This window comes from Bufo bufo, chromosome 2, assembly GCF_905171765.1.
Source record: "Bufo bufo chromosome 2, aBufBuf1.1, whole genome shotgun sequence".
Classification (NCBI taxonomy): domain Eukaryota; kingdom Metazoa; phylum Chordata; class Amphibia; order Anura; family Bufonidae; genus Bufo; species Bufo bufo.
The window spans coordinates 766354718-766382527 of record NC_053390.1 but is presented as its reverse complement, the minus strand read 5'-3'; the positions used below and the strand labels follow the sequence as shown (position 1 = coordinate 766382527).

Sequence of the window (27810 nt, the reverse complement as noted above, 5' to 3'; positions counted from 1 at the left end):
CTAAATTCTTAATTATTACTCTGTTTTTAAATGGCCAGATAGTTAATCCTCTTTTCAAATGAAAAACATGTCTACCTCTTGTGTAGAGTCAATGTCAAAACCAGTGAGTTTGCAAAATGCCAATGATATTGAATTACAGTAAACATTAAAATAGACTGAAATAATCTTGAATATTTTAGACAAAGCGGGAACTCTTTCATTTTTACAAAGAAATAAATGGTGAAAATAAAAGTGTAGAAGATGCAAGATCTATAGTACAGACATTATATGTGAAAAGGTAAGTACCTGGTGTTCTGCAAGTAAGAACATATATTAGTGTAATAGCATATACGGTCGGAAATGTGTGAATTTTTTTTTTCACTTTTCTATGCTTACTTTATTCTTTAAACTTAGTTTTTTATTGTTATTATGGTAGCATCCTGAACTTATTTGGTGAACCAACCACAACTAATTGGTTAAGGACCTAATGATGCCTCATGCACATGACCGTTGTTTGGGTCCGCATCCGAGATGCATTTTTTGCAGCTCGGATGCGGACCCATTCATTTCAATGGGGCCGAAAAGCACTGGAGTGGTTCAGGTTCGCTGAATTTTTAAAAAAGTTCAGTTTGGACTAAAATCGATCTGGGCCAAACCAATGTTGCTCCAATTTCCCTGAATACAGCCCCCTCTAGCCTCCTAGGATTCAGGATTTTTTGTTTATTTTTTATGAATTTTTATCTTTTTCCCTCCCATCTCTTCAAGCTCTGGAACAAGGTGACAGCAATAGTAAATTATGTCTGAGTGACACTGACATACATAGATATGGGCAAATGCACATACAGCCTGCACATGTGTTATGCTTTTTCATATTCCAAAGCTTCCAAAAATGGTCGCTTATCGGGGGCAGATACACACACAGCGTTATGGGATAAAAAAAAGTGGCTTGGGGGAACTAAACGTCCAAAATTAGGCCTTGACCAGGTCGGAATGCCTGCCCATACGACACACCCAAGTGTTGATTGTTAGAAGAAAAAGTGGCTTGTTGTTAACATTAACACAAGCCTAAGTAAGCCAAAGTTTTACCTTTTAATTGGGAGCAGCAGCAGTGCAGCGTGGATGTGAAAAGGTTACAGTACGGATATAGTGGCATGCGGCCATAGTAGTAGAGGCAACAGAAGCATCATATCATGGAACATACAAGTCAGTAGGTCAGCTCTTTATGGGTAGTAGTAGTAATAGTAGTAGTAGTTAGAGATGAGTGAATCGACTTCGGATAGTACATCCGAAGTCACTTCTCTAAAAAATTTGTTCTAATACTGTACGGAGATTCCATGTTATGCCAAATCTTGCACTACTTGGCAAAGAAATAACTTTGGCTCATCTGAGCCCATACATTCTAATACTGTACGGAGAAGGATCTCCTTACAGTATTAGAACTTATTTTTTAGCGAAGTGACTTTGGATGTACCATCTGAAGTCGATTCGCTCATCCCTAGTAGTAGTGGTAGTAGTAGTGGTGACAGATGCTTAGCGTTAATAGTGGTGGCTATAGGTGTACGAATTTCTCAAAAATTTGATTTGGTCAGTTCGCCGAATTTCCCTAAAAGATTCAATTCGATCCAAATTTATTCGTGACTTCTGACAGATGAGAAGAAGGGTAATAAATGGTGATCTCAACAAGGCCAAACAGGGACAATAGTGGCCCTCTCATAGAGTGGGGAGGGTGGCAACAGCATAAGGAGTCACCACAGTGGGCCAGTAACACAGTGGTGTGGTGGCAACAGCATGAGGAGTCAACACAGTGGCTCTGTCACAGAGTGGGGAGGTGGAGTGGCAAAAGCAATGGCAGTAACAGCACAAGATGGTGGGTGACAGTAGGAGCACATGGCAGCAGGCGTGTGGCATCAGGTGGGTGGCAGCATCCAAATAGTGGCTGAAGTAGATGGCCAGAAGAAGTGATCTCTTTTGACAAAGTTTGGGTGTGGCACCCCAAATGATCTAGACTGATGCATCGGGCACTGGCGTGTAGAAATCCTGGCTTCTCCACGCCTGATTCATCTCACAAAGGTCAGTCTCTACAAATTTTAGTGGAAAGGCGAGCTCTCCTTTGGGTAACTATGCCCCCTGCCACACTAAACACCCGCTTTGGTGCCACACTACTGGCCAGACAGGAAAGCTTATTCAGGTCAAACTCTGCCAGTTGCAGCCACAAATCAAGTTTGGCTGCCCAGTAGTCCAGGGGATCTTCAATGTGGGATGGCAGGGTGCAGTCCAAGTATGCCACCACCTGCTGGTTCAGGTTCTTCTCCATGTCTTGCTGCTGGTGGGTGGTTTCTTCTGTAGGTGAGTCAAGAAAACTGCTCATTAGAGACTCTAGATTTAAGTTGCTGCTGATGGAGCTGATACGGCTCCTGCCCCCTCACCCCCCTCCAGCAGCCATGGTAATGGAACGTGAGCGCACATGGCCCCCCCAGTCAGGCGTTTGTGAGGATACGCAATGGCGTACATAGGCAGTGTCCAACTGACCACATAGGATGTCTTGATAGTAGTTCAGTTTATCCTCCCTCTCAGCGGGTGTAAAAAAGGCGCCCATTTTGGACCGGTAGCAAGGGTCTAACATGGTGGAAAGCCAGTAGTCATCCCTCTGCCGAATGGTGACAATCCGTCTGTCACTGCAAGCAAGTGAGCATGCATCGGGCCATTTGCGCAAGGGACTCGGAGGAATTCCCTGCCTCTATCTCCACTGCATACTGCCACAGTGTGCCAGGGTCATCTGCCTGGTCTTCCTTATCGCCCTATAGCTCAACCTGCTCTCCTCCTCTGTCACCATTTCTGTATACATTGCTAATGCGTAAATGTCCTCCTCCTCCAGTTCAGCCCCCACAGGTCTCAGGTGGCTGTGAAATGTAGGCGCCATGTCTCCTGTCCCCCCGTAAGCCAGATTTTGCAGCATCTGTTCCAGGACATGAAGTTGTGGAATGACGTTGTTCATCCTGTAGTTCTGGCGGCTGACAAAAAAAGTGCCCTCCTCAAAGGGCTTGAGCAAACGGCAGGTGTCATGCATGAGCTGCCACTGGCTAATGTCAAAGTTACACAGGGGAGTGCTCCTGTCCACCTGCATCATCAAGAATTCGTTTATGGGCTTCCTTTGCTCATATAGTCGGTCCAACATGTGGAGGGTGGAGTTCCAATGGGCGGAAACGTTGCATATCATCCGATGCTGGGGAACGCCTTTCTGCCTTTGCAGCTTGAGAAGGGTGTGCTTTGCAGTGCAAGAGTGGCTGAAGTGCATGCACAATTTCCTGGCCATTTTTTCAGGATGTCTTGAAGATGGGTGGAAAACTTCAGAAACCGCTTTACAACCAGATTTTTTTTACATATCCAGGCTCAAGGACTGGCCCACCTTCTGTTCTACATATTTATGCAGGGCTGGTACTGTCTTTTTCGCAAAGAAATGACGGCTTGGGACTCTCCTCCTTGGCTCGGCGCAAGCCATCAATTCTCTGAAAGGTGCAGAGTCCACCACATGGAAAGGGAGGGACTGTAGTACCAGCAATTTGGCCAGGAGCACAAAATGAGTGACTGGAAGTAGGAGGAGGAGCAGGAGCATCAGGACCAGTAGTTGATGGGAAGGAAACACAGTAGTGTTGATCGAGCATGCTCGGCCAAACTGCTGTTCGGCTCAAGCATCGCTATGCTCGGCACATGGCAGTACTCGGCCGAGTAGCGCATGTGCTCGAGCACCATGCTCGAGTCTCCTTTCCGCACGTTTTGCGGCTGCTATGCAGCCAATAAACGTGCAGGTGAGTACTGCCCTCACTGTAATGCCAGTAGCCATTTTGGCTACTGGCATTACAGTGATTGGCTGGCTGGAACGCATCATCGGGAGCTATATAGCACCCGATGACGCATGTTCGGCTCATTTGTAGTCAGGGAGAGCTGCGCTTAGGAAGGGACTGATAGTGTAGGGAGTGTGATCACAAGATTTGCAATCTATTTAGTTGAAAAACGTTTCACAGACCCAAAAGTACTTTTAAGGACTATTGTGTGTGGTGGCAGCAATATAATATAGCCATCACATTTTTTCCCCCCATCATTTTCAATACTTTTTCTATAGAGGGTGTCTGCAGCAACTTGTGACAGCTGTGCAATACCTTCTGTGTGTCAGGGACAGAGATATGAAAAATATAACATGGCCCTGGGCGCGTTGAAACTATGCCTGCTGCCAGAGCACAAGAAAAACAATCATCCACGATACCCAGCTTCATGTCCCAGTTTGCAGGGCATCACAGGACAAAACTCTTGAAGTCAGACCAGTGCGACCAGGTGGTCGGTTGGATTGCAGCAGATAATTCTTCCAGTCGGTTAAGCACCACCCTGTCTTCCACCAGGTCAAGTCTCAGTAGCCAAGAGTCTGGTCAACAGAATCCTCACCCTGATCCTCCTTCCTCCCACCATGGAAAGTGTGGCCAAACAAGTGATCCCACACTCGAAAATTCCGAGGATCTCTTTTCATCGCCATTACTTGATTTGGCCCTCTCGCCAAGCACGCTTGAAGAGGGACATGAGCTCTTGTTCCCTGATTCCCAACCTCTTGAGCATCCACAGTCACAAGAAGATGACGGTGGGGAATGGCAATTAGTGTTTAATGAGGTGGATGATGATGAGACACAGTTGCCAATGAGTCAACCGCTATTACTGTCTCAAAAGGTTGATGAAGAGGATAAGACACAATTGTCAATCACTGAGGTTGTGGTTAGGTCAACAAATCAAGAGGATGATCAGAGTGAGGAAGTGGAAGAGGATGTGGTGGACGATGAGGTCACTGATCCAACCTGGGAAGGTGGAAAGCAGAGCGAGGACAGCAGTACAGAGGGGGAGGAATCTGCAGCACCGCAACAGGCTAGAAGAGGCAGTGGGGTGGCAAAAGGGAGAAGGCGGGCCACACCAAACAGGCCCGCAACTGTTCCACGGAGCACCCCCTTGTGTAAATCTCCCTTGCCAAGGGGTACAGATGGAACATGCTTAGCACTCCAGCTCTTAAGTCAAATTTCTTAACTCATCGCATTATTTTGAGACAAAAGCCATTGAAAAGCAATTGAATGTGTTTGCTTAGATTAGATAACACAACTCAGAAATCTTAGAAAAAAGGAGTGTTAACTCTGCTCTATCCGTAGGTGTTCCGCAGTATGGCGCTTTTTGAGAAAAGTGCGGACAACAAAAGAATAGTAGTTTGCAACCTTTGCCACACCAAAATGAGTCGGGGCGTGAACACTAGCAACCTCAACGCCATCAGCATGATCCGCCACATGGCATCCAAGCACCGTAATAAGTAGGACGAACACCTAGGTCCACAATCTGTGTCTGCGGGTCACACCACTGCCTCCTCTTCCCCTATGGTACGTGCTGGCCAATCGCCTGTCGAAGGCGCAGCCGAGGATGCCTCCTGCACTGCACCTGGACCTTCACAAGGACCATCAGCGACCACATCCACTTCCCTGTCCCAGGCTTACCCCAGGCATTTGAACGCAAGCGCAAATACCCAGCCACCCACCCACAGACCATAGCACTAAATGCGCACCTTTCAAAATTACTGTCCCTGGAAATGTTGCCATTTAGGCTTGTGGACACTGAGGTCTTCTGCAGTCTGATGGTAGCGGTCTTCCCAGGGTACTCTGTCCCCAGCCGCCACTATTTTTCAAGGTGTGCCGTGCCCGCCTTACACCAACATGTGTCCCGAAATGTCACACGTGCCCTGACCAACACAGATACTGGGAAGGTCCACTTAACCACGAACACATGGACAAGTGCATTTGGCCAGGGACGCTACATTTTCCTGACGGCACACTGGGGGAACATTGTGGAGGCTAGCGAGTCGTACCCTGGGATGGCACAGGTGCTACCGACGCCGAGGATTGAGGGGCTCTAATTCCATCAGGGTTTCCGCCAGCACCTACGTTACTGGCTCCAACCCCCACTTCTCCTCCTCCACTTCCACCTCCGAATTATCCGCGTGCAGCACCAGTCAACCATCAGCCGGTAGCTGGAAGCAGTGTAGCACTGCAGCGGGGAAGCGTCATCAGGCCGTGCTGAAGCTGATATGCTTAGGGGACAAACAGCACACTGCCGCAGAGCTGTTTCAGGGGATAAGAGACCAGACTGAGCTGTGGCTCTCGCCACTCAACCTATAACCAGGCATGGTTGTGTGTGATAATGGCTGTAACTTGGAGGCTGCTTTGGAGCTCAGCAAGCTCACACACATCCCATGCCTAGCCCACGTCTTAAACTTAGTGGTTCAGTGGTTTCTCAAAACCTACCCCAATTTGCCTGAGCTACTGGTGAAGGTGCGCTGTGTGTATGCACATTTCCGCAAGTCATCGACAGCTTCAGCCGGTCTGTCAACACTGCAGCAGCACTTTAACTTGCCAGCTTACCGGCTGTTGTGCGATGTGATCACGCGCTGGAACTCCACGTTCCACATGTTGGCCAGGCTTTGTGAGCAGCAGAGGGCAGTAGTGGAATACCAGCTGCAACATGATCATCGCCTTTCCAGTTAGCTTCCGCTATTCAGAAGCGAGGCGAGGGCTTGGATGTCTGACCTCTGTGAGGTTTTAAGAAACTTTGAGGAATCAACACAGTTGGTAAGCGTCGATAACGCTATTATCAGCGTAACCATCCCACTTCTGTGTCTACTCAAACACTTGCTGCTCACAATTAAGGACGACGCTTTGCATGTGGAAGAGGTGGAAATGGGGGAAGAAGATATTATACAGGGTGATAGTCAGAGCACCCTCTGTCAGTCTTCTCAGTGCGAATTGGACAATGAAGAGGAGGAGGAGCAGGAGACGGTTGCCTCCGCTACAGAGGGTAGTACCCATGGAAGTTTAATTCCATCTGTTCAGCGTGGGTGGGCAGAAGAGGAGGAAGAGGATGAGGAGATGGACATTCGTCCTCCTGATGACAACAGTGAAGTCTTGCCTGTTGGTACTCTGGCACACATGGCTGACTTCATGTTAGGCTGCCTTTCCCACGACCAACGCGTTATACGCATTTTAGACAACACGGATTACTGGGAGTTCACCCTTCTCGACCCCCGCTACAAAGAGAACTTCTCATCTCTCATTCCTCAGGTGGAGAGGATGAGCAAAACGGTGCAATAGGTCCTTGTTGAAAAATTGCTCCAAAAATTTCCATCTGACAACACTGGCGGCAGAGTCCATACTTCCTTGAGCAACCGAGGAGGGGAGACAAGGGGAAAACACAGCAGTTCCAACAGAGGCAGGGCAACACTGTCCAAGGCCTGGGACAGTTTCATGACACCCTGCCAGCATCCTCACCCTGATGCGCGGCCTAGTGTCACAAGGAGGGAAAAGTTTTGGAAGATGGTGAAGGAGTACGTAGCAAACCGTGTCAGCGTCCTCAGTGATCCCTCAGTGCCTTATAACTACTGGGTGTCCAAGCTGGACACGTGGCAAGAACTGCCGCTCTACGCCTTGGAGGTGCTGACCTGCCCTGCCACCAGCGTTTTGTCTGAGAGCGTATTTAGTGCTGCTGGTGGCATTATAACAGATAAGCGTATCCGCCTGTGAAATGAAAATGCTGACAGGTTGACTCTTATAAAAATGAACAAGGCCTGGATTGCCCCAGACTTCTTGACTCCACCAGATGAAAGCAGATGAACAAAGGCACTTTAAATGTGGTGTTTAATGTACTCGATACATTGTGTTGTTTAATGTACTCTATACATGAACCCCTTCCACCACAAAACGGGTATATGGTTAAATCTTCCTTTTCTCATCCTCCTCCTCCTCTTCCATCATATCAACATGCTTATTTGTTGCATATAATGCCCTCGCATATATGCCCTCGCATATAATTTTTTACAGGGTCAGCTCAACTGCAGGCCCTTGCATATAATGTTTTACAGGGTCAGTTCACCTGCAGGCCCTTGCATATAATGTTTTACAGGGTCAGCTCACCTGCAGGCCCTTGCATATAATGTTTATCAGGGTCAGCTCACCTGCAGACCCTCGCATATAATGTTTTACAGGGTCATCTCATCTGCAGGTCCTCACATATAATGTTTTACAGGGTCTGCTCAACTGCAGGCCCTCACATATAATGTTTTACAGGGTGAGCTCACCTACAGGCCCTCGCATATAATGTTTTACAGGGTCAGCTCACCTGTAGGCCCTCTCATATAATGTTTTACAGGGTCAGCTCACCTGCAGGCCCTCACCTACAATCTTTTACAAGGTCAGCTCACCTTCTGATGATGACAGCGAAGTCTTGCTTGTTGGTTCTCTGGCACACATGGCTGACTTAATGTTAGGCTGCCTTTCCCACGACCTGCGCGTTATACGCATTTTATACAACACGGATTACTGGTTGTTCACCCTTCTAGACTCCCGCTACAAAGAGAACTTCTCATCTCTCATTCCTCTGGTGGAGAGGACAAGCAAAACATTGCAATACCAGAAGGTCCTTGTTGAAAAATCGCTACAAAGTTGATAGGGAAGACATCCAAATGGATAATCGCCATCACGGGGACGCGCGATCCCCTAGAAGTTATCTAGAGTCAACAAGGCCCTCACCTACAAGTCCAGTCTCAGTAGCCAAGAGTCTGGTCAACACAATCCTCACCATGATGGCACACTGTGTGAACGTTGTGGAGGCCGGGAACAAGTTGACTGCTGGCACCAGACTTGCCCTCCAATAGATCCTCGTTAACGGAAAGTATACTCATTCCAATAACAGGGCCGCTTAGGAGTGCTGAATTGTTATTTATCGTCACTACCTCCCTGAGTCGGGAGTGGGTAATTGCAGTGCGCCTGCTGCCTTCCTTGCATGCTTGTGCTTTAATATCTTGACCCACCCTCTCTGGGTGGTTCACAATTAGGGAAAAAAAAGGTGCAAGACAACAGCCAATCACATTTCAGCCATTGACCTCCCTTTGATGTGGTAGCCCTTTCTCAAGCTCCCTCTCCGGCATCGAACCCTGACTCCCCGTTACTTGTGATCAACATGGTAGGCGCAGAAAAGAACATCTTTTGGGGCAGACATCCAAATGGATTGTCGCTATCACGGGGACGTGCAATCGCCCAGAAGTTATCTAGAGTCATCAATGCAATATTGTTTTAGATGATCAGATTAGCAGGTCCTTGCTCCAAATGTTTTTGAGGGTCATCAGCAGGCCATTAATCATAATTTTTCAACGGTGTATATGATGCCCTCCTTTATGTGTAACAAAGGGTGATTTGGAGTTCCGGTCCTTGTAATTTTTGGCAGCCATTTCACGTAGTGCATAGGCTTTATGAGTGTAGGAGTCCCAATACATGAACTATTGTACCTCAATGTGAATGAGGCCCTCCATTATGTGATATACTCGTTGCATCTGAGTACCTCTTCCTTGTAAGTTTTGTCAGTACTTGCACTTTATATACAAGTAAATATACAGGAAAATATTATGTTGCAGGTCTGAATGATCGAAATGACCTCAGTGTATTTATTTAAATGTGCTAATTGTTTTTTGATTGAAGTTCAGTTGTACACGTACACAAGTGTTGCCCTTACCAGCGATTGAGGATATTTTGGCCCATACAGGGTTAATCTTCACGCTCAGTCTTAAATAGGCAGGCACACCTGTGCACGTCATCCAAGGTAGCCAGAAGCAGCACACACAGTGCAAAACGTCCGTCGCTGCCATACACCTCTTAGGTGGTTTTTGATTCTAGTGAAAGGCTTGTCCGCCCCAGCCCTGAAAAAAAGCATGTACCTATTATCACAATAAAGTGATGATATGTTGAAAACCTGCTTTTGGTGAGTGCCGCTGATTTTTCTCTTATCATTTTGATAATATGTGAGGGCCTGCAGTTGAGCTGACCCTGTAAAAGATTTTAGGTGAGGGCCTGCAGGTGACCTGAAACTGTAAAACATTATATGCCAGGGCCTACAGTTGAGCTAACCCTGTAAAACATTTTATGCAAGGGCCTGCAGTTGAGCTGACCCTGTAAAACATTATATGTGAGGGCCTGCAGTTGAGATGACCCATGTCAGCATTTTCAGTTGACTGGTGGATACGTTTATCTGTTATAATGCCACCAGCAGCACTAAATACCTGCTCAGACAAAAAGCTGGCGGCAGGGCAGGCCAGCACCTCCAAGGCGTAAAGCGCTAGTTCATGCCACGTGTCCAGCTTGGACACCCAGTAGTTGTAAGGCACTGAGGGATCATTGGGGACGCTAACACAGTCTGCTACGTACTCCATCACATCTTCCAAAATTTTTCCCTCCTTGTGACACTAGGCCGTGCATCAGAGTGAGGGTGCTGGCGGGGTGTCATGAAACTATCCCAGGCCTTGGAGAGTGTTACCCTGCCTCTGTTGGAACTGCTGTGTGTTCCCCTTGTCTCCCCTCCTCGGTTGGCCAAGGAACTACGGACTCTGCCGCCAGCGTTGACAGATTGAAATTTTTGGAGCAATTTTTTACCAAGGACCTTCTGTTATTGCACCCTTTTGCTCGTCCTCTCCATGAGAGATGAGAAGTTCTCTTTGTAGCGGGGGCGAGAAGGGTGAACACCCAGTAATCCGTGATGTTTAAAATGCATATAACGAGCGGGTTGCAGGAAAGGCAGCCTAACATGAAGTCAGCCATGTGTCCCAGAGGACCAACAGGCAAGACTTCGCTGTCGTCATCAGGAGGATCACTCTCAATCTCCTCATCCTCTAAATCCTCTTCTGACCACCCACACTAAACAGATGGAATTAAACTTCTATGGGTACTACCCTCTGTAGCGGAGGCAACCGTCTCCTGCTCCTCCTCCTCTTCATCGTCCAATTCGCGCTGAGAAGACGGACGGAGGGTGGTCTGGCTATCACCCTGTGTAATGTCTTCTTCCCCCATTTCCACCCCTTCCACATGCATAGCGTCGGCCTTAATTGTGAGCAGCAAGCGTTTGAGTAGACACAGAAGTGTGATGGTGACGCTGATAATAGCCGCTCACCATCTGTGTTGATTCCTTAAAGTCTCTTAAAACCTCACAGAGGTCAGATATCGATGCCCACTCCTCGCTTCTGATAAACGGAAGCTGACTGGAAAGGCGATGACCATGTTGCAGCTGGTATTCCATAACTGCCCTCTGCTGCTAACAAAGCCTGGCCAACATGTGAAACGTGGAGTTCCAGTGCGTGCTCACGTCGCACAACAGCCGTTGAGCTGGCAAGTTAAAGCGTTGCTGCAGCGTTGACAGACCGTCTGAAGCTGTTGATGACTTGCGGAAATGTGCACACATGCGGCACACCTTCACCAGTAGCTCAGGAAAATTGGGGTAGGTTTTGAAAAATCACTGAACCACTAAGTTTAAGACATGGGCTAGGCATGGGATGTGTCTGAGTTTGCCGAGCTCCAAAGCTGCCACCAAGTTACAGCCATTATCACACACAACCATGCCTGGTTGTAGGTTGAGTGGCGAGAGCCATAGCTCAGTCTGGTCTCTTATCCCCTGCAATAGCTCTGCGGCGGTGTGCTGTTTGTCCCCTAAGCATATCAGCTTCAGCACTGCTTCCAGCTACCGGCTGATGGCTGACTGGTGCTGCACGCGGATAATTCGGAGGTGGAAGTGGAGAAGGAGGCGGAGGAGGAGAAGAGGGGGTTGGAGCCATTAAGGTAGATGCTGACAGAAACCCTGATGGAATTAGGGCCCGCAATCCTCGGCGTTGGTAGCACCTGTGCCATCCCAGGGTACGACTCGCTCCCGGCCTCCACAATGTTCACCCAGTGTGTCGTCAGGGAAATGTAGCGTCCCTGGTCAAATGCACTTGTCCATGTGTCCGTGGTTAAGTGGACCTTCCCAGTAACTGCATTGGTCAGGGCACGTGTGATGTTTCGGGACACATGTTGGTGTAAGGCGGGCACGCCACACCTCGAAAAATAGTGGCAGCTGGGAACAGAGTACCATGGGACAGCTGCCAACATCAGGCTGCGGAAGGCCTTAGTGTCCACAAGCCTAAATGGCAACATTTCCAGGGCCAGTAATTTTGAAAGGTGTGCATTTAGTCCTATGGCCTGTGGGTGGGTGGCTGGGTATTTGCGCTTGCATTCAAATGCCTGGGGTAATGACATTTGGACGCTGCGCTGGGACAGGGAAGTGGATATGGTCGCTTATGGTGCTTGCAAAGGTCCAGGTGCAGGGCAGGAGGCATCCTCGGCTGCGCCTTTGACAGCCGATTGGCCAGCACGTATCATAGGGGAAGAGGAGGCAGTGGTGTGACTCACAAGCACAGATTGTGGACCCAGGCGTTTGTCCCACTTATTACGGTGCTTGGATGCCATGTGGCGAGTCATGCTAGTGGTGGTGAGGTTGCTAGTGTTCACGCCCCAGCTCATTTTGATGTGGCACAGGTTGCAAACTACTATTCTTTTGTCGTCCGTACTTTCCTCAAAAAAGCACCATACTTCTGAACACCTACCCCTTGGCAAGGGAGATTTACTCAAGGGGGTGCTCCATTGAACAGTTGTGGGCATGTTTGGTGTGGCCCACCTTCTCCGTTTTGCCACCCCACTGCCTCTTCCAGCCTGTTGCGGTGCTCAGATCTTTCCTCCTCTGTACTGCTGTCCTCGCTTGGCTTTCCACCTTCCCAGGTTGGGTCAGTGACCTCATCGTCCACCACCTCCTCTTCCACTTCCTCACTTTGATCATCCTCTTGATTTGTTGACCTAACCACAACATCAGTGATTGACAACTGTGTCTCATCCTCTTCATCAACCTCTTCAGACAGTAATTGCGGTTGACTCATTGGCAACTGTGTCTCATCATCATCCACCTCATTAAACACTAATTGCCGTTCGCCACCGTCATCTTCTTGTGACTGTTGGTGCTCAAGAGGTTGGGAATCAGGTCACAAAAGCTCATTTCCCTCTTCAAGCGTGCTTGGCGAGAGGGCTAAATCAAGTAATGGCGATGAAAAGAGCTCCTCGGAATTTCCGAGTGTGGGATCACTTGTTTGGCCAGACTCTCCATGGTGGGAGGAAGGAGGATCAGGGTGAGGATTCTGTTGACCAGACTCTTGGCTACTGAGACTTAACTTGGTGGAAGACAGAGTGGTGCTTAACCGACTGGAAGCATTATCTGCTGCAATCCAACCGACCACCTGGTCGCACTGGTCTGAGGCCTATTTCACACGAACGTATGGCTTTTATAGTTTTTTGCGGTCCGTTTTTCACGGATCCGTTGTTCTGTTTTTGAGTTCCGTTGTGTTTCCATTTCCGTTCCGTTTTTTCCGTTCCGTTTTTCAGTATGGCATATACAGTAATTACAAAAATTAGGCTGGCCATAACATTTTCAATAGATGGTTCTGCAAAAACGTAACGGATATGGAAGACATACGGATGCATTTCCGTATGTGTTCCGTTTTTTTTGCATACCCATTGACTTGAATAGAGCTACGGAAAGTGATTTGCGGGCAATAATAGGACATGTTCTATCTTTCAACGGAACGGAAATACGGAAACGGAATGCTTACGGAACACATTCCGTTTTTAATGTGTAACCATTGAAATGAATGGTTCCGTATACGGACCGTATACAGAACACAAAAAAACTGCCCGTACACTCGCAAAAAAAACGATTGTGTGAACTAGGCCTGACTTCAAGAGTTTTGTCCTGCGACGCCCTGCAAACTGGGACATGAAGCTAGGTATCATGGACGATTGTTTTTCTTGTGCTCTGGCAGCAGTCACAGTTTCAACGTACCCAGGGCCATGGCTTCTGTGTGAACCATCAGCATCACGGCCACTTCCCCCTCCTTTAGTGCTCACCTTCTTCATATTAAATGTTATATGCACGCTTGAAACGCAAGATGTGGCACGGATGTCACAGTTCACAGCAAGCACAGTATATTGAAAAAGTACGTAAAAGTATGGAAAAAGGAAAATAGATTTCAGTTATGTGTCTCCAATCTCTGGCCCTGACACACACAAGGTATTGAAATCAAGATACTGGCCCGATTCACGGATATTTTGGTTGGCAGGTTTACAAAAAACATGAATAATCAATGTTATCATTGAGACCTACAGGCACAGTTTAGTGTGTGGATCTACTTGCACTCTTGGAGTAATCTATTGAAGTCTCCGCCCCTAATCGAGTGTTTAATGGTCTCTATCATAGAGAACCTTATTGTTCCTGTACTACCTCCATGATGAAGTACAGCATTTCTAGAGAGTGGTTTGTCACATTTGTTACGGATATCTCCAATTTGTTCAAGAATTCTCTTCTTGAACACTCTGCATATTTTGCCTACATACATTTTACCACATTCACAAAGAGCCATATATATAACCCCTACAGTGTTGCAATTTGCAAAAGAGGAGGCCTTATAGATACGTTTTTGGGTGCTGTCAGAGAACGTATCGCCCACTCCTACAAAGGGGCATGCTTTACATCTACCACATCTAAATGTTCCTACCCTTCTATTTGACAGCCAGGTATTGTAAATGGGGGGTTCAAAATGGCTATGCACCAAGGTGTCCCCTATGCTGCGTCCCCACCTTAATGTGATAGCCGGATGATCTGGGAGATGTTTGGACCGATCTGGGTCCGTTTTTAGAAGAGACCAGTAACGTCCGGGGATTTCTCGAACCTGATAGGACGCGGTGTCATATGTACCAATGATCCTAATAAGTTCTTCTGGCCCCCTTCTCACTTTGGACTGGAACAAAGTAGGTCTGGCCAATGAGTTGGCATGATTCCATGCTTCAAATAGGCACCGATCAGGGTATCCCCTCTGTTTAAAGCGGTGATATAATTTTGACGCCTCCATCGTAAAGTCCTTATTGTCTGAACAGTTCCTTCAGACTCTCAGGAACTGTCCCTTAGGGATGCCCTTCCACAATGGTCTCGGATGGAAACTGTCCCACCTGAGCAGGCTATTGGTCGACGTCTTTTTGCGAAACAGAAAAGTAGTGATGGCATTATTCTCACCTCTCTCAATTCGAGTATCCAAGAAGGTTACAGTATCTTTGTGAAGTTCATACGTAAAATATAAACCAATGTTATTGGTATTAAGGACACCCATAAACAACCAGAAGTCCTCTTCCGTCCCAGACCACAGTAACAAGATGTCGTCAATGAACCTGGACCAGAGGGTGATACATCTGGTCCAGTGTGTCATGGACTCGGAGAAGACAACCGTATCTTCCCACCAGCCCAGGAGCAGGTTAGCACAACTCGGTGCGCAAAGGTCTACCCATTGCGGTGCCCTGAGCTGGGGGTAGAAATAGTTATTAAATACAATGTAATTATGGGTACAAAGTACAAAAGTCCAGGAGTTGAATCACAAAGTGATTGTGTTAATTCAAGTCATTGGATCTGGTATCCAGAAAGTTTTTGACAGCTGCCAGACCCTTGTTGTGAGGAATGGAAGTATAGAGTGCTCCAACGTCAATTGACGCTAGCCACATATCAGGTTCCAGTATAATACCATCCAGACGTTTGAGTTAATCTGTTGTATCGTGTAGATATGAAGGTAAAGCTAAAACAAAGGGACGGAGTATCTGGTCAATATAGGTGCCTGCATGTTGGGTAAGGCTGCCAATCCCAGATACTATCGGTTGGCCCTTGAGGAGGTTGGTACCTTTGTGTATTTTAGGAAGGCCGAAGAAAGTGGACACTCTAGGATAAGGTGGTCTAAGGTATTAAAATTCCCTCCGATCAATTCGTTTTTCCTCAAGTGCCCCCTGCAGCATCTGGGACAGCTTCTGTGAATAGAAAGAGGTGGGGTCAAATTTGAGTACTTCGTAACTCTTTATGGCGGACAAAAGTGATACACCCATGTCGCTATGCTGTTGGACAGACATGACGACCACATTACCCCCTTTATCTGAGGGCTTAATCACCAGCTTCTTATTCGTGCTGAGGTGTTGTAATGCTCCCATTTCTGTAGGCGTATAGTCTTTGTGGCCATATCCTGGTTCGATTCTCTCAAGGTGCTCCTATTTTTAAGGGTGGTGAAGGGGTACTGTCCCTTGGAGCGTTCACTTTCATCTAGTAGTCCAATCAGATCATCATAACCCTGTAGGTCACTGGGTTCAAGCCCCAACTACAGGGAGTGCAGAATTATTAGGCAAATGAGTATTTTGACCACATCATCCTCTTTATGCATGTTGTCTTACTCCAAGCTGTATAGGCTCGAAAGCCTACTACCAATTAAGCATATTAGGTGATGTGCATCTCTGTAATGAGAAGGGGTGTGGTCTAATGACAGCAACACCCTATATCAGGTGTGCATAATTATTAGGCAACTTCCTTTCCTTTGGCAAAATGGGTCAAAAGAAGGACTTGACAGGCTCAGAAAAGTCAAAAATAGTGAGATATCTTGCAGAGGGATGCAGCACTCTTAAAATTGCAAAGCTTCTGAAGCGTGATCATCGAACAATCAAGCGTTTCATTCAAAATAGTCAACAGGGTCGCAAGAAGCGTGTGGAAAAACCAAGGCGCAAAATAACTGCCCATGAACTGAGAAAAGTCAAGCGTGCAGCTGCCAAGATGCCACTTGCCACCAGTTTGGCCATATTTTAGAGCTGCAACATCACTGGAGTGCCCAAAAGCACAAGGTGTGCAATACTCAGAGACATGGCCAAGGTAAGAAAGGCTGAAAGACGACCACCACTGAACAAGACACACAAGCTGAAACGTCAAGACTGGGCCAAGAAATATCTCAAGACTGATTTTTCTAAGGTTTTATGGACTGATGAAATGAGAGTGAGTCTTGATGGGCCAGATGGATGGGCCCGTGGCTGGATTGGTAAAGGGCAGAGAGCTCCAGTCCGACTCAGACGCCAGCAAGGTGGAGGTGGAGTACTGGTTTGGGCTGGTATCATCAAAGATGAGCTTGTGGGGCCTTTTCGGGTTGAGGATGGAGTCAAGCTCAACTCCCAGTCCTACTGCCAGTTTCTGGAAGACACCTTCTTCAAGCAGTGGTACAGGAAGAAGTCTGCATCCTTCAAGAAAAACATGATTTTCATGCAGGACAATGCTCCATCACACGCGTCCAAGTACTCCACAGCGTGGCTGGCAAGAAAGGGTATAAAAGAAGAAAATCTAATGACATGGCGTCCTTGTTCACCTGATCTGAACCCCATTGAGAACCTGTGGTCCATCATCAAATGTGAGATTTACAAGGAGGGAAAACAGTACACCTCTCTGAACAGTGTCTGGGAGGCTGTGGTTGCTGCTGCACGCAATGTTGATGGTGAACAGATCAAAACACTGACAGAATCCATGGATGGCAGGCTTTTGAGTGTCCTTGCAAAGAAAGGTGGCTATATTGGTCACTGATTTGTTTTTGTTTTGTTTTTGAATGTCAGAAATGTATATTTGTGAATGTTGAGATGTTATATTGGTTTCACTGGTAAAAATAAATAATTGAAATGGGTATAAATTTGTTTTTTGTTAAGTTGCCTAATAATTATGCACAGTAATAGTCACCTGCACACACAGATATCCCCCTAAAATAGCTAAAACTAAAAACAAACTAAAAAACTACTTCCAAAAATATTCAGCTTTGATATTAATGAGTTTTTTGGGTTCATTGAGAACTTGGTTGTTGTTCAATAATAAAATTAATCCTCAAAAATACAACTTGCCTAATAATTCTGCACTCACTGTATAAGCCTCTCTTTCTGTCAGAGGAGCAAAAGATTTTGTCACCGTCATTTTCTGATGAACAGGTGATGGTCCTTCACCCATTCAAACAGGTTAAATCGGGTGGTCGGTACAAAAGACAAGCCTTTCGCTAAAATGGCTCGTTCAGTAATAGATAGCACTACTCCTGACAGATTGAGGACCGCTGAATTGGTACAAGATGAGATTAGTGTCTCTTGTTCTGTTGGGGCGGTAGTTGTGCCCGATCTCTCAGGGCGTACGAGTTCATAGGAGGTTGGCCTAAAAAAGGTGTGGTGTTTAAAGTGGAGGATATTGAGGAGAAGAAGGCACCCAATGAGGATCCCCCAGATGGGTCTTTGAGTGTTGATGATTTTACAGATTTTTTATGTTCCCCACCCCCAGCAATCGTACATTCTCCCTTTGCTGTCTGAGGGTGTTGGGGGTCCCATTGTTGAGAGGGAAATTGCTGATTTCCCCTTGATTGGTATCTGGAGATGGAACCCCTAGATCTACCCCTACCTCGTCCTCTACCTCTCCAATTGAAACTTCGGTTCTGATATTCTTGAGTTGACTATATTCCAGATCCGAGCTATCAGCCTCAGGGAAGGGAACTCTCCATTACAGATCCCTTCTCAGTTAGGTCTTTAATAAATTGGTGATGTTTGCGTTCAACCAGGCCAGATTTGAACCTCTCTATGTTCTGTTGCAACTCGAGTTCTCTTTTTGAGAATTCCGGATGATCCTTCAACCGTAGTGCCGCCTCTATTTGGCTGTTGAGTTGTTGCTCAATTATTTCTATATTAGTCTTTTCCTGATCTAATAACAACCTCATCAGACGTAGGGAGCTAGCAGTAACCTCTGCACAGAAGATATTGGACAGATGTCTCTAGTCACTGCAGACACACTCTATAGAACAATTATTGAAAATTATGTAAAAAATATAATATTTTTTAGTTATATTTCTCCAATCTCTGTCCATGACACACAGAAGGTATTGGACAGATGTCTCTAGTCACTGCAGACACACTCTATAGAACAATTATTGAAAATAATGGGAAAAATATACAGTAGTATTTTTCAGTTATATTTTTCCAATCTCTGGCCCTGACATACAGAAGGTATTAGACAGATATCTCTAGTCACTGCAGACACACTCTATAGAAAATTATTGAAAATGATGGAAAAAATATAGTATTTTTCAGTTATATTTCTCCAATCTCTGGCCCTGACACACAGAAGGTATTGGACACATGTCTCTAGTCACTGCAGACACACTCGATAGAAAAAATGATAAAAAAAATGATGGAAAAAATATAGTATTTTTCAGTTTTATTTCTCCAATCTCTGAACCCTGACACACAGAAGGTATTGGACAGATGTCTCTAGTTACTGCACACACCCTCTATAGATATTTTCTTTTGAAAATGATAAAGAAAAATATAGCAATTTTCAGTTATATTTCTCCAATCTCTGGCCCTGACACACAGAAGGTATAATACAGATGTCACTAGTCACTGCAGACACCCTCTATATAAAAAGTATTGAAAATGCTGGAAAAAAAGAATTTGTACTGTAGCTATAAAATACTGCCAGCCTGCCACCACACACAATAGTCCTTAAAAGGAATTTTGGGTCTTTGAAACGTTTTTCTACTGAATTGATTGTGATCAGACTCCCTACAATCTCTCTGTCCCTTCTGAAGCGCAGCTCTCTCTGACTACAAATGAGCCGAACATGCGTCATCAGGTGCTATATAGTAACTAATGACGTGTTCCGGCCAGCCAATAGTGGCTACTGGCATTACAGTGAGGGCAGTACTTACCTGCACGATTATTGGCTGCATAGCAGCCGCAAAACGTGCGGGGAGGAGACGCGAGCATGGCGCTCGAGCCAGGGGCGGACTGACCGCTCGGGCACTTCGGACATGGTCCGAGGGCCCGGCCGGGATGGGGGCCCGCCGCAGAATAACAATGTGTTATGCTGGCCTGGTAATGGTGGTAATGGCAGCGGGGCCCGGTGCACTCACTGTATTCTATCGCACTGGGCCCCGCTCACTGTAATACTAATTTTCAAATGTGAACAAGAAGAGAAATCCTCTGCGATCCTCTCCCTCTCTGTACTCACAAACTCAGTAGCAGGCAGGCCGGGCGGCAGCGTAACTCACTGACGTCACGCGCCTGCTTCATTCGAAAAGTGGGAGGAGCAGGCGCGCAACGTCAGTGAGTTGCGCTGCCGCCCGGCCTGCCTGCTACTGAGTTTGTGAGTACAGAGAGGGAGAGGATCGCAGAGGATTTCTTGTTCACATATGAAAATTAGTATTACAGTGAGCGGCGCCCGGTGTGATAGAATACAGTGACTGCACCGGGCCCCGCTGCCATTACAACACCAGATGCCATCCCCCAGACCCTGTATTGGGGATCATTCACTCACAGGGACACTGTTATGGGGGGATCTGTGGATGACACATATATAGCATAAGGTGCTATACATGTGTCACCCACAGTGCCATCCACAGAGCCCCCACAACAGTGCCATCCACAGAGCCCCCACAACAGTGCCATCCACAGAGCCCCCACAACAGTGCCATCCACAGAGCCCCCACAACAGTGCCACCCACAGAGCCCCCACAACAGTGCCACCCACAGAGCCCCCACAACAGTGCCACCCACAGAGCCCCCACAACAGTGCCACCCACAGAGCCCCCACAACAGTGCCACCCACAGAGCCCCCACAACAGTGCCATCCACAGAGCCCCCACAACTGTGCCATCCACAGAGCACCCACAACTGTGCCATCCACAGAGCCCCCACAACTGTGCCATCCACAGAGCCCCCACAACTGTGCCATCCACAGACCACCATTAGTTCAAAACCCACCAACACTGTTATGGGGGGATCTGTGGATGACACATATATAGCATAAGGTGCTATACATGTGTCACCCACAGTGCCATCCACAGAGCCCCCACAACAGTGCCATCCACAGAGCCCCCACAACAGTGCCATCCACAGAGCCCCCACAACTGTGCCATCCACAGACCACCATTAGTTCAAAACCCACCAAAAGCACACCTTTTGGTTCAAAATATTTTTTTATTTGGCTATTCCCCACCCCTCTTGTAATTGTTCCGCTACTTGTGGGCTGCGCGGGCATGAGTTCAGTCACTTCGGTGCGCAATCCTGTCCTGCAGCGCGTGATCCCGCGAGACCCGCCGCTGTAGGTCACGGGTCTCGCGGGATCACGCGCCGAAGTGACTGAACTCATGCCCACGTAGCCCGCAAGAAGCAGATCAGTGGAACAAGTACAAGGTGGAGAGGACTGTTTCTAACAGAGGCTCACTAATGGACGCTGAGATTAGATCACCCCATACGAAAGCATTGAATCAATGCTTTCCTATGGGGAGAAATCTGACCCTGGAGGTCATCATGCAGAGTGTGAGGACGTCCAGCGTCAGATACCAGACCAAAGGTCTGTTTTAATCCAGGAAGCCCTCAGGTGGCTGACAGCGACTAGAGGCTGACTTATTGCTGGAACGTAAACAATGCAGTTTCTCTAGAACATTGCAGCTCGATTTGCAAAAGGGACACTGTACCCAGACCACATCAATGAGCTGAAGTGGTCTGGGTGCCTTTTGTGTCGCTTTAACTTTGAAATCTTATTAAAGATTGTGTAGGGTGTGGCTCGAGGCGGGGCATGGAGGTGGGACAAGGGTGGGGCTTGCAGCAGAACATGGGTGGGGCCTGTAAGGGGGCACTTGATTTATTTTGCCTGGGGGCCCTGAGGGTTCTCAGTCCGCCCCTGGCTCGAGCACATGCGTTACTCGGCCAAATACCACCATGTGCCGAGCATGCTCGCTCAACACTAGACTTTACATATTCCCATTAATAAAGGGTTTTAGTATTACGATCTATAAATGTCCATGTACTTCTAGTTATAAAGTGCCCCTCGTACTAATTTTTTTACTATTATTCACGACTTTACGGTATCGGGGGTACCAAGAGGTGTGCACCAGTTCATTATCTGGGGTATAGGTAGAGCCGCTGATCTTTTCACATTCTTTTGATATATAGCAGGAATTTTCGTTATTTTTATCTAATCAATATCGGACATTCTGTTTTTGTTTTTAAATCAGTCCACCACTGGATGCAGGAGAAGGTGGACCAGAAAGATAAATAGCAGGCAGTGCTACCAGAGAATAAAATGTCATGTACAAAAGAAAATTGTATTTGTAATAATCATTTGAAATGAACGAGTCATTGCATAGTAATACTTTTTATGTGCTAACTTCTTTAATATATATTACCTCTCACTTGGGTTATGGGTGAATTTCTGAGAGTGAATACACTATCTCAGGTATGGTAAGAGACTTACTAAGAGTTATCATATTAGGGATGTTTTTAATACATTTATAAAATGTTCTCATTTTCTTTCTAAATAATAATGTGTAATAATAACAGTTGTAGAGACACCATTGAATCAGGAATAAGAAGCCGGTTTGACATCTTAGAAAATAATCTATTTCGAAAAATGTACATCGTGTTATCTGGAGATGTATCTAGCATGGTAAGTGTAGTCTATAATAATCTTCCACAACTATTGTTGACAAAATAGCGATTGTTCTTTGAAGTATAAGCATAAGTACAAGTATGAATGCAAATAAGCCAAACTCAATTGTATGGCTTTTAAATTATACATGGATAAAAATGTAAGCTGTAGGGATCCCACCACTGGAAGCGTTGACCCCATACAAGTGGTGTACATCCAGGGGTCGCAGTTGCGACCGGGCCCGGCACTCCAGGGGCCCGGCCGCCTGTGGACCCCCCTGGCCCCTGCAGTCAGTGTTCCCTTACGTCTAAGTGGAGCGGGTGGGCGGCCGCGCAGCCATATTGCGCCACTCAAGCTGCTTGCAAAATGTCCGTCATGCGCGTCCTGCCCCGTCTGTCTGCTCCTTCCACTTTATGAATGAATCAGGCAGGCGGGGCAGGAGGCGCATGACAGAGGGAGAGATGTCACGCTGCGCACAGGCAGCACAGCAGCAGAAGGGCTGGCAGCGGCGCTCTAGTTTGGGCACTGCAACGGCCACGCCGCAAGTGTCCCTGCCTCCTCCCTTCCCACCACTAATACATTACTTTACTAGAAGGCACTTATGGGGGATATCTGTGGAGAGCACTTATGGGGGATATCTGTGGAGGGCACTTATGGGGGATATCTGTGGAGGGCACTTATGGGGATATCTGTGGAGGGCACTTATGTGGGATATCTGTGGAGGGCACTTATGGGGGATATCTGTGGAGGGCACTTATGGGGGATATCTGTGGATGACACATATATAGCATCTTATGCTATATATGTGTCATCCAAAGATATTCCCTATAAGTGCCCTCCACAGATATCCCCCATAATTGCCCTCCACAGATATCCCCCATAAGTGCGTCATCCACAGATATCCCCCATAAGTGCGTCATCCACAGCTATCCCCCATAAGTGCGTCATCCACAGCTATCCCCCATAAGTGCATCATCCACAGCTATCCCCCATAAGTGCGTCATCCACAGATATCCCCCATAAGTGCGTCATCCACAGATATCCCCCATAAGTGCGTCATCCACAGATATCCCCCATAAGGGCGTCATCCACAGATATCCCCCATAAGGGCGTCATCCACAGATATCCCCCATAAGGGCGTCATCCACAGATATCCCCCATAAGTGCGTCATCCACAGATATCCCCCACAAGTGCGTCATCCACAGATATAGATTAGTTTTGCACCGGGGCCTCATGGAATGTGTGTACGCCACTGTATGTGGGCTTTTGGGGTTTGTGTGCCAGGGATGTTTTGTAATCCCAGTCCAGCCCTGATGGCACACTATATAACACAGAGCACAAGTTTACTTCATGGAGCAAGGGGAGGGGCTAGAAATTTGTTATGGGAGTGGCTGTGGATAGGTCATGGGGGTCTAATTCAGATTCTTGCTATGGGGCCGATTGATTTCTATATACGCCCTTTACTGAACCCCTCACTTTCAGCACTGGTCTGCCTTTCACTGGATCAGACACTGACTGTCTTACTGCAGCAGTACTACCACTGAGCCGACATAACCCATATAACAATTTGGTCATTTTGTTGAGATGTGACAACCTAGGACCAGCCTACATAAGACTTTTCCCTTTATCCCGTCGTATGAGTAGTGTCACACATAGAGCACAACTTGATGCAGTCAGGGGTGGATTGGCCATAGACCCTACAAGGAAATTTCCCATTGGGCCAATACCCCAGTGGACCACCTAAGTCCTACTCTCTGCCGCTGACCGGGTGCATAATGAACTCTCAACGGTAATTAAGGCTGTGAGAATCGGGTACTCATGTAACCAGCCAGCGAACACACATCCCCTCCTGAATTTAACTGCTGTGGCCCGCACCTTACCTCCTAAGCTCCCTGCTCCATAGACAACTGGAGGAGGAGGAGGACAGAACATGGTAGCTATTGACGGCCACCACAGATGGCAAGCTTTTGGGGCAGTATATTGTGCTACATCATGTTATTTTGTTCTGCTGGGATGGTATTTTGCACTATGGTATTGTTGACCCCGCCTACATGTGTTGCCCCGCCTTCTGTTAATTTGGACCTGCCTACAAAATGGGGCCACTTTTAGTTTTTTTTTTCCCCAGGGCCACAGTCCGCCCCTGGATGCAGTCAGCAAATTATATTTTAATGGCCACACAGTTTTGTGGGCAAAACTGCTAATTACCTTCAAATAGCAGTTTTGCCCACAAAACTTTGTTAGCTTGAAAAACTTGTCTATTTGTAGCAGAACATGTCAGTGCTGTTTTTGGTGATATGACGGCCACTACAGGAGCCCTTATGCAAGGACCACTTTCATCCAGCCAGTATTTGGTCAGTATTTTCCAAGCAAAATCCAATGAAAGATTTGCGTCCCTTCTGTGTTTTGGACCCTGGTTTTGGTTTACACATAATAAAGCAAAATACTGACCATGTGAAAGTGACCTGCTACCCAGCCACACATCTGTCCCAGCTGATCCTCCAGTAAACTCTATGTGTAATCAATGAATCTCATTTTAGAAGTAATTGTTATAGAAAAAAATATGATATACTATATATAGCATATATATATAAGTCTATTCTAATTGTTAATTAATAGATAAAGACCGAATTCGAGGAACTGGTGCCGAAAGCAGTTGAGAGATGGGATAAAATAGAGCCTGCAGTGAGCTCAATTGGTGTGTTCAGCCCTTATTTCTGTGGAAAAAACCCGCGGTATCACGTAAGAGCACTATTTGAAAAGTTTTAATTTCTGTTTTAAATTGTCAACACACTGTATGTTAAAGGGGTTCTCCGGGAATGAAGGAAATGATAATACTTAAATATTACTTTATTATTATATACTTTCATTAGTTATAATTACTGTTGAGCGAATCGAAATCCACAAGATGGACTTCAATCCGAATTTCCTCTTGCTTTGTGATAGTGAATCGATTTAACCTGAAATAGTGCAAAAAGTAAAAAAATCATACTTGCAGTACCTGCTCCATTTGCTCACGACAGGCCGGCCACTGCCATCTTGCTTGAACATCTGACACAAAATCCTGTGCACATTGACGTATGACGTCACCACGCAGGCCGGCGTGATGACATCATCTTGGGCCGCACAAAATTTTACGCCAGATCTTCAAGCAAGATGGCGACAGCCAGCCCGTTGCAAGCAAATGGTTCAGGTAAGTATGGGTTTTTTTTGCACCGTGTTATGTATATCAGATGCCGCGATCATGTATGAACGTGGCATCTGAGGGGTACAATGATGGGGAGCGGCACAATCACCGCTCCCTGTTATTGCACCCACTATGTACGAAGAAATGCACTTTGTGACTAAGTAATTTATCACAATTTTTTTTGTAAAATTTGGCGAAGCAGTCGAATCAAATTTTCCAATACTTCGCTCATTTCTAGTTATAATGGTTCATTTTGTCTGGGGAGCAATCATTAGGAGAAATAAAATGACCACCATCCTATTAGTACACACAAAACCTGTCCTAATCACACATGAGGACAAGTTACTTCACATCACTGAGGTAAAGAGCTGCCTCATCCTCCTCCGCTCTGCCTGTCAGGGATTATGATCCTGAATACCAGGGCCGGCTCCAGGTTCATGGGGGCCCTTGGGGCGATAAAATATCAGTGGGCCCCCTTGTGGCATTTGCACGGCGCTTACAGCAATGAAACTGCATGTACCGTATTATAGATTAAATACCTTACACAGAGCATGCTACAGAGCGGATATATGTGAATCAGTCCTTATGTGCCTACTTTTATTTTCTACCCAGTGTTTCAGTCCCTCAGGTCTACTCACAGATAGGTGCCCTCTCACAGTAGATATGCCAAGATATGCCCCCTTCATAGTAGATATGCCAAGATATGTGCCCCCTCACAGTAGATATGCCAAGATATGCCCCCTTCATAGTAGCTATGCCAAGATATGTGCCCCCTCACAGTAGATATGCCAAGATATGTGCCCCCCTCACCGTAGCTATGCCAAGATATGTGCCCCCTCACAGTAGATATGCCAAGATATGTGCCCCCCTCACAGTAGATATGCCAAGATACAGTATGTTCCCCCCTCACAGTAGATATGCCAAGATATGTGTCGCCCTCACAGTAGATATGCCAAGATATGTGTCCCCCTCACAGTAGATATGCCCAAAGAAGATACAGGCGGCACTCCGCTGTCAGAGATGCGGTGCGCGTGTCCAGGGAAGGTCCGCAGATACTTGTATAGAAAGGACCGTCACTCGCTCTGGTTGTGATTTTCAAGTGATTTTAATGGTCACATACATGTGGTAAGTGACGCGTTTCGGCTACTATGAGCCTTTGTCAAACATAATGATTACAAGTAACAGACAAATTTAAATAGCCCGCGATGGAGCCGGAAGTGACGTTGGTTACCATAGCAATGTCGTAAACAAAGGGCACAACAATGCAGGAATAACAAATTTGCAAGTGCAATGTCATTAGTTCACAGGGCACCATGCTTTACAGTGCTATATTCTACTGAACATTGTTATAATTGTATATAATACTAAATGCTGTATGCTACATGCTGTAACAAACTTGCAAGAAAATGTCATTAGGTTACAGGGCACCATACTTTACAGTGCTATATTATACTAAGCATTATTATAATGGTACAAAATACTAAATGCTAAATGCTATGTACTAAATGGTGAACTTACGCCCTGATCAGGCACTAAATGACACAGGTTTTGGAATGCATCAAGTTCTCTGTGGAAGAAAGAAAAAGGGAACATGTTGAAAGGGTAACTACAGACTATACCTTAAAGGAAACTATTCAGATCATAATCACGATTTAACCCCTTAGGTTCTAGGGTTTGCAAGCGATGAATCCAGTAGGCTTCTCGTTTTTTGAGCATTTTACACCTGTCTCCCCTTCTCCTGGGTAGTGACACGTGCTCTATCATCTGGAAGTGCAGCTGGGAAATGGCATGTCGGTGTTTCTTAAAATGATATGGAATGGGAAGTAATAGATTTTTCTTTCTAATTGTAGATTTGTGCTTACAGAAGCGATCTTTCATCCTCATGGAGGTCTCACCGACATACACAAGTCCACAGGGACACTTCAAGAGATAAACCACGAAGTTACTGTTACAAGTAAAGAAGCCATTTATTTAGAATTTTTCCCCTGTGTACGGGTGAGTGAAATATTCTCCTTTGATGGCACTAGAGACAATGTATGCATTGAAGGCATGGGTATGTCCCATTTTTAGGTGTGGAGAGAGTGGCCTGGCGAAGATTTAGTCTGTCACTGCCTACATCAGCTCTAACCAAGATGTCACAGATATTTTTGGACCTTTTATAGCACAGGGGAAAAATTCAAAATAAATGGCTTCTTTACTTGTAACAGTAACTTCGTGGTTTATCTCTTGAAGTGTCCCTGTGGACTTGTGTATGTCGGTGAGACCTCCATGAGGATGAAAGACATACCAAAACTGATATGAAGGGTTTTGGAACCGCGCTGCTCTGGACCAAGTCTCCCGATAAACGTGGATGGCAGAGGATGAGCCCCTTTCTCCCAACACCCAAAGGATCCAATCTTCAAAAGATCTCCTCCTCTAAGGGTTTAAATGGGATAGGCAG

General features: G+C 46.5%; 1 protein-coding gene across 2 annotated transcripts in view; it reads left to right on the top strand.

The window, feature by feature from the left end:
• The window catches only part of LOC120990317, a 563944-nt gene that overhangs the window by 476128 nt on the left and 60006 nt on the right, over positions 1 to 27810 (top strand). Inside the window, exons 15-17 of one of the 2 annotated variants that reach the window (XM_040419049.1) lie at positions 180 to 277; positions 22104 to 22203; positions 24803 to 24925. In XM_040419049.1, coding sequence (XP_040274983.1) covers positions 180 to 277; positions 22104 to 22203; positions 24803 to 24925 — 321 coding nt within the window. Of the gene's footprint in view, positions 1 to 179; positions 278 to 22097; positions 22204 to 24802; positions 24926 to 27810 lie in introns of both variants that reach the window. The other variant, XM_040419048.1, reaches the window with a different exon arrangement.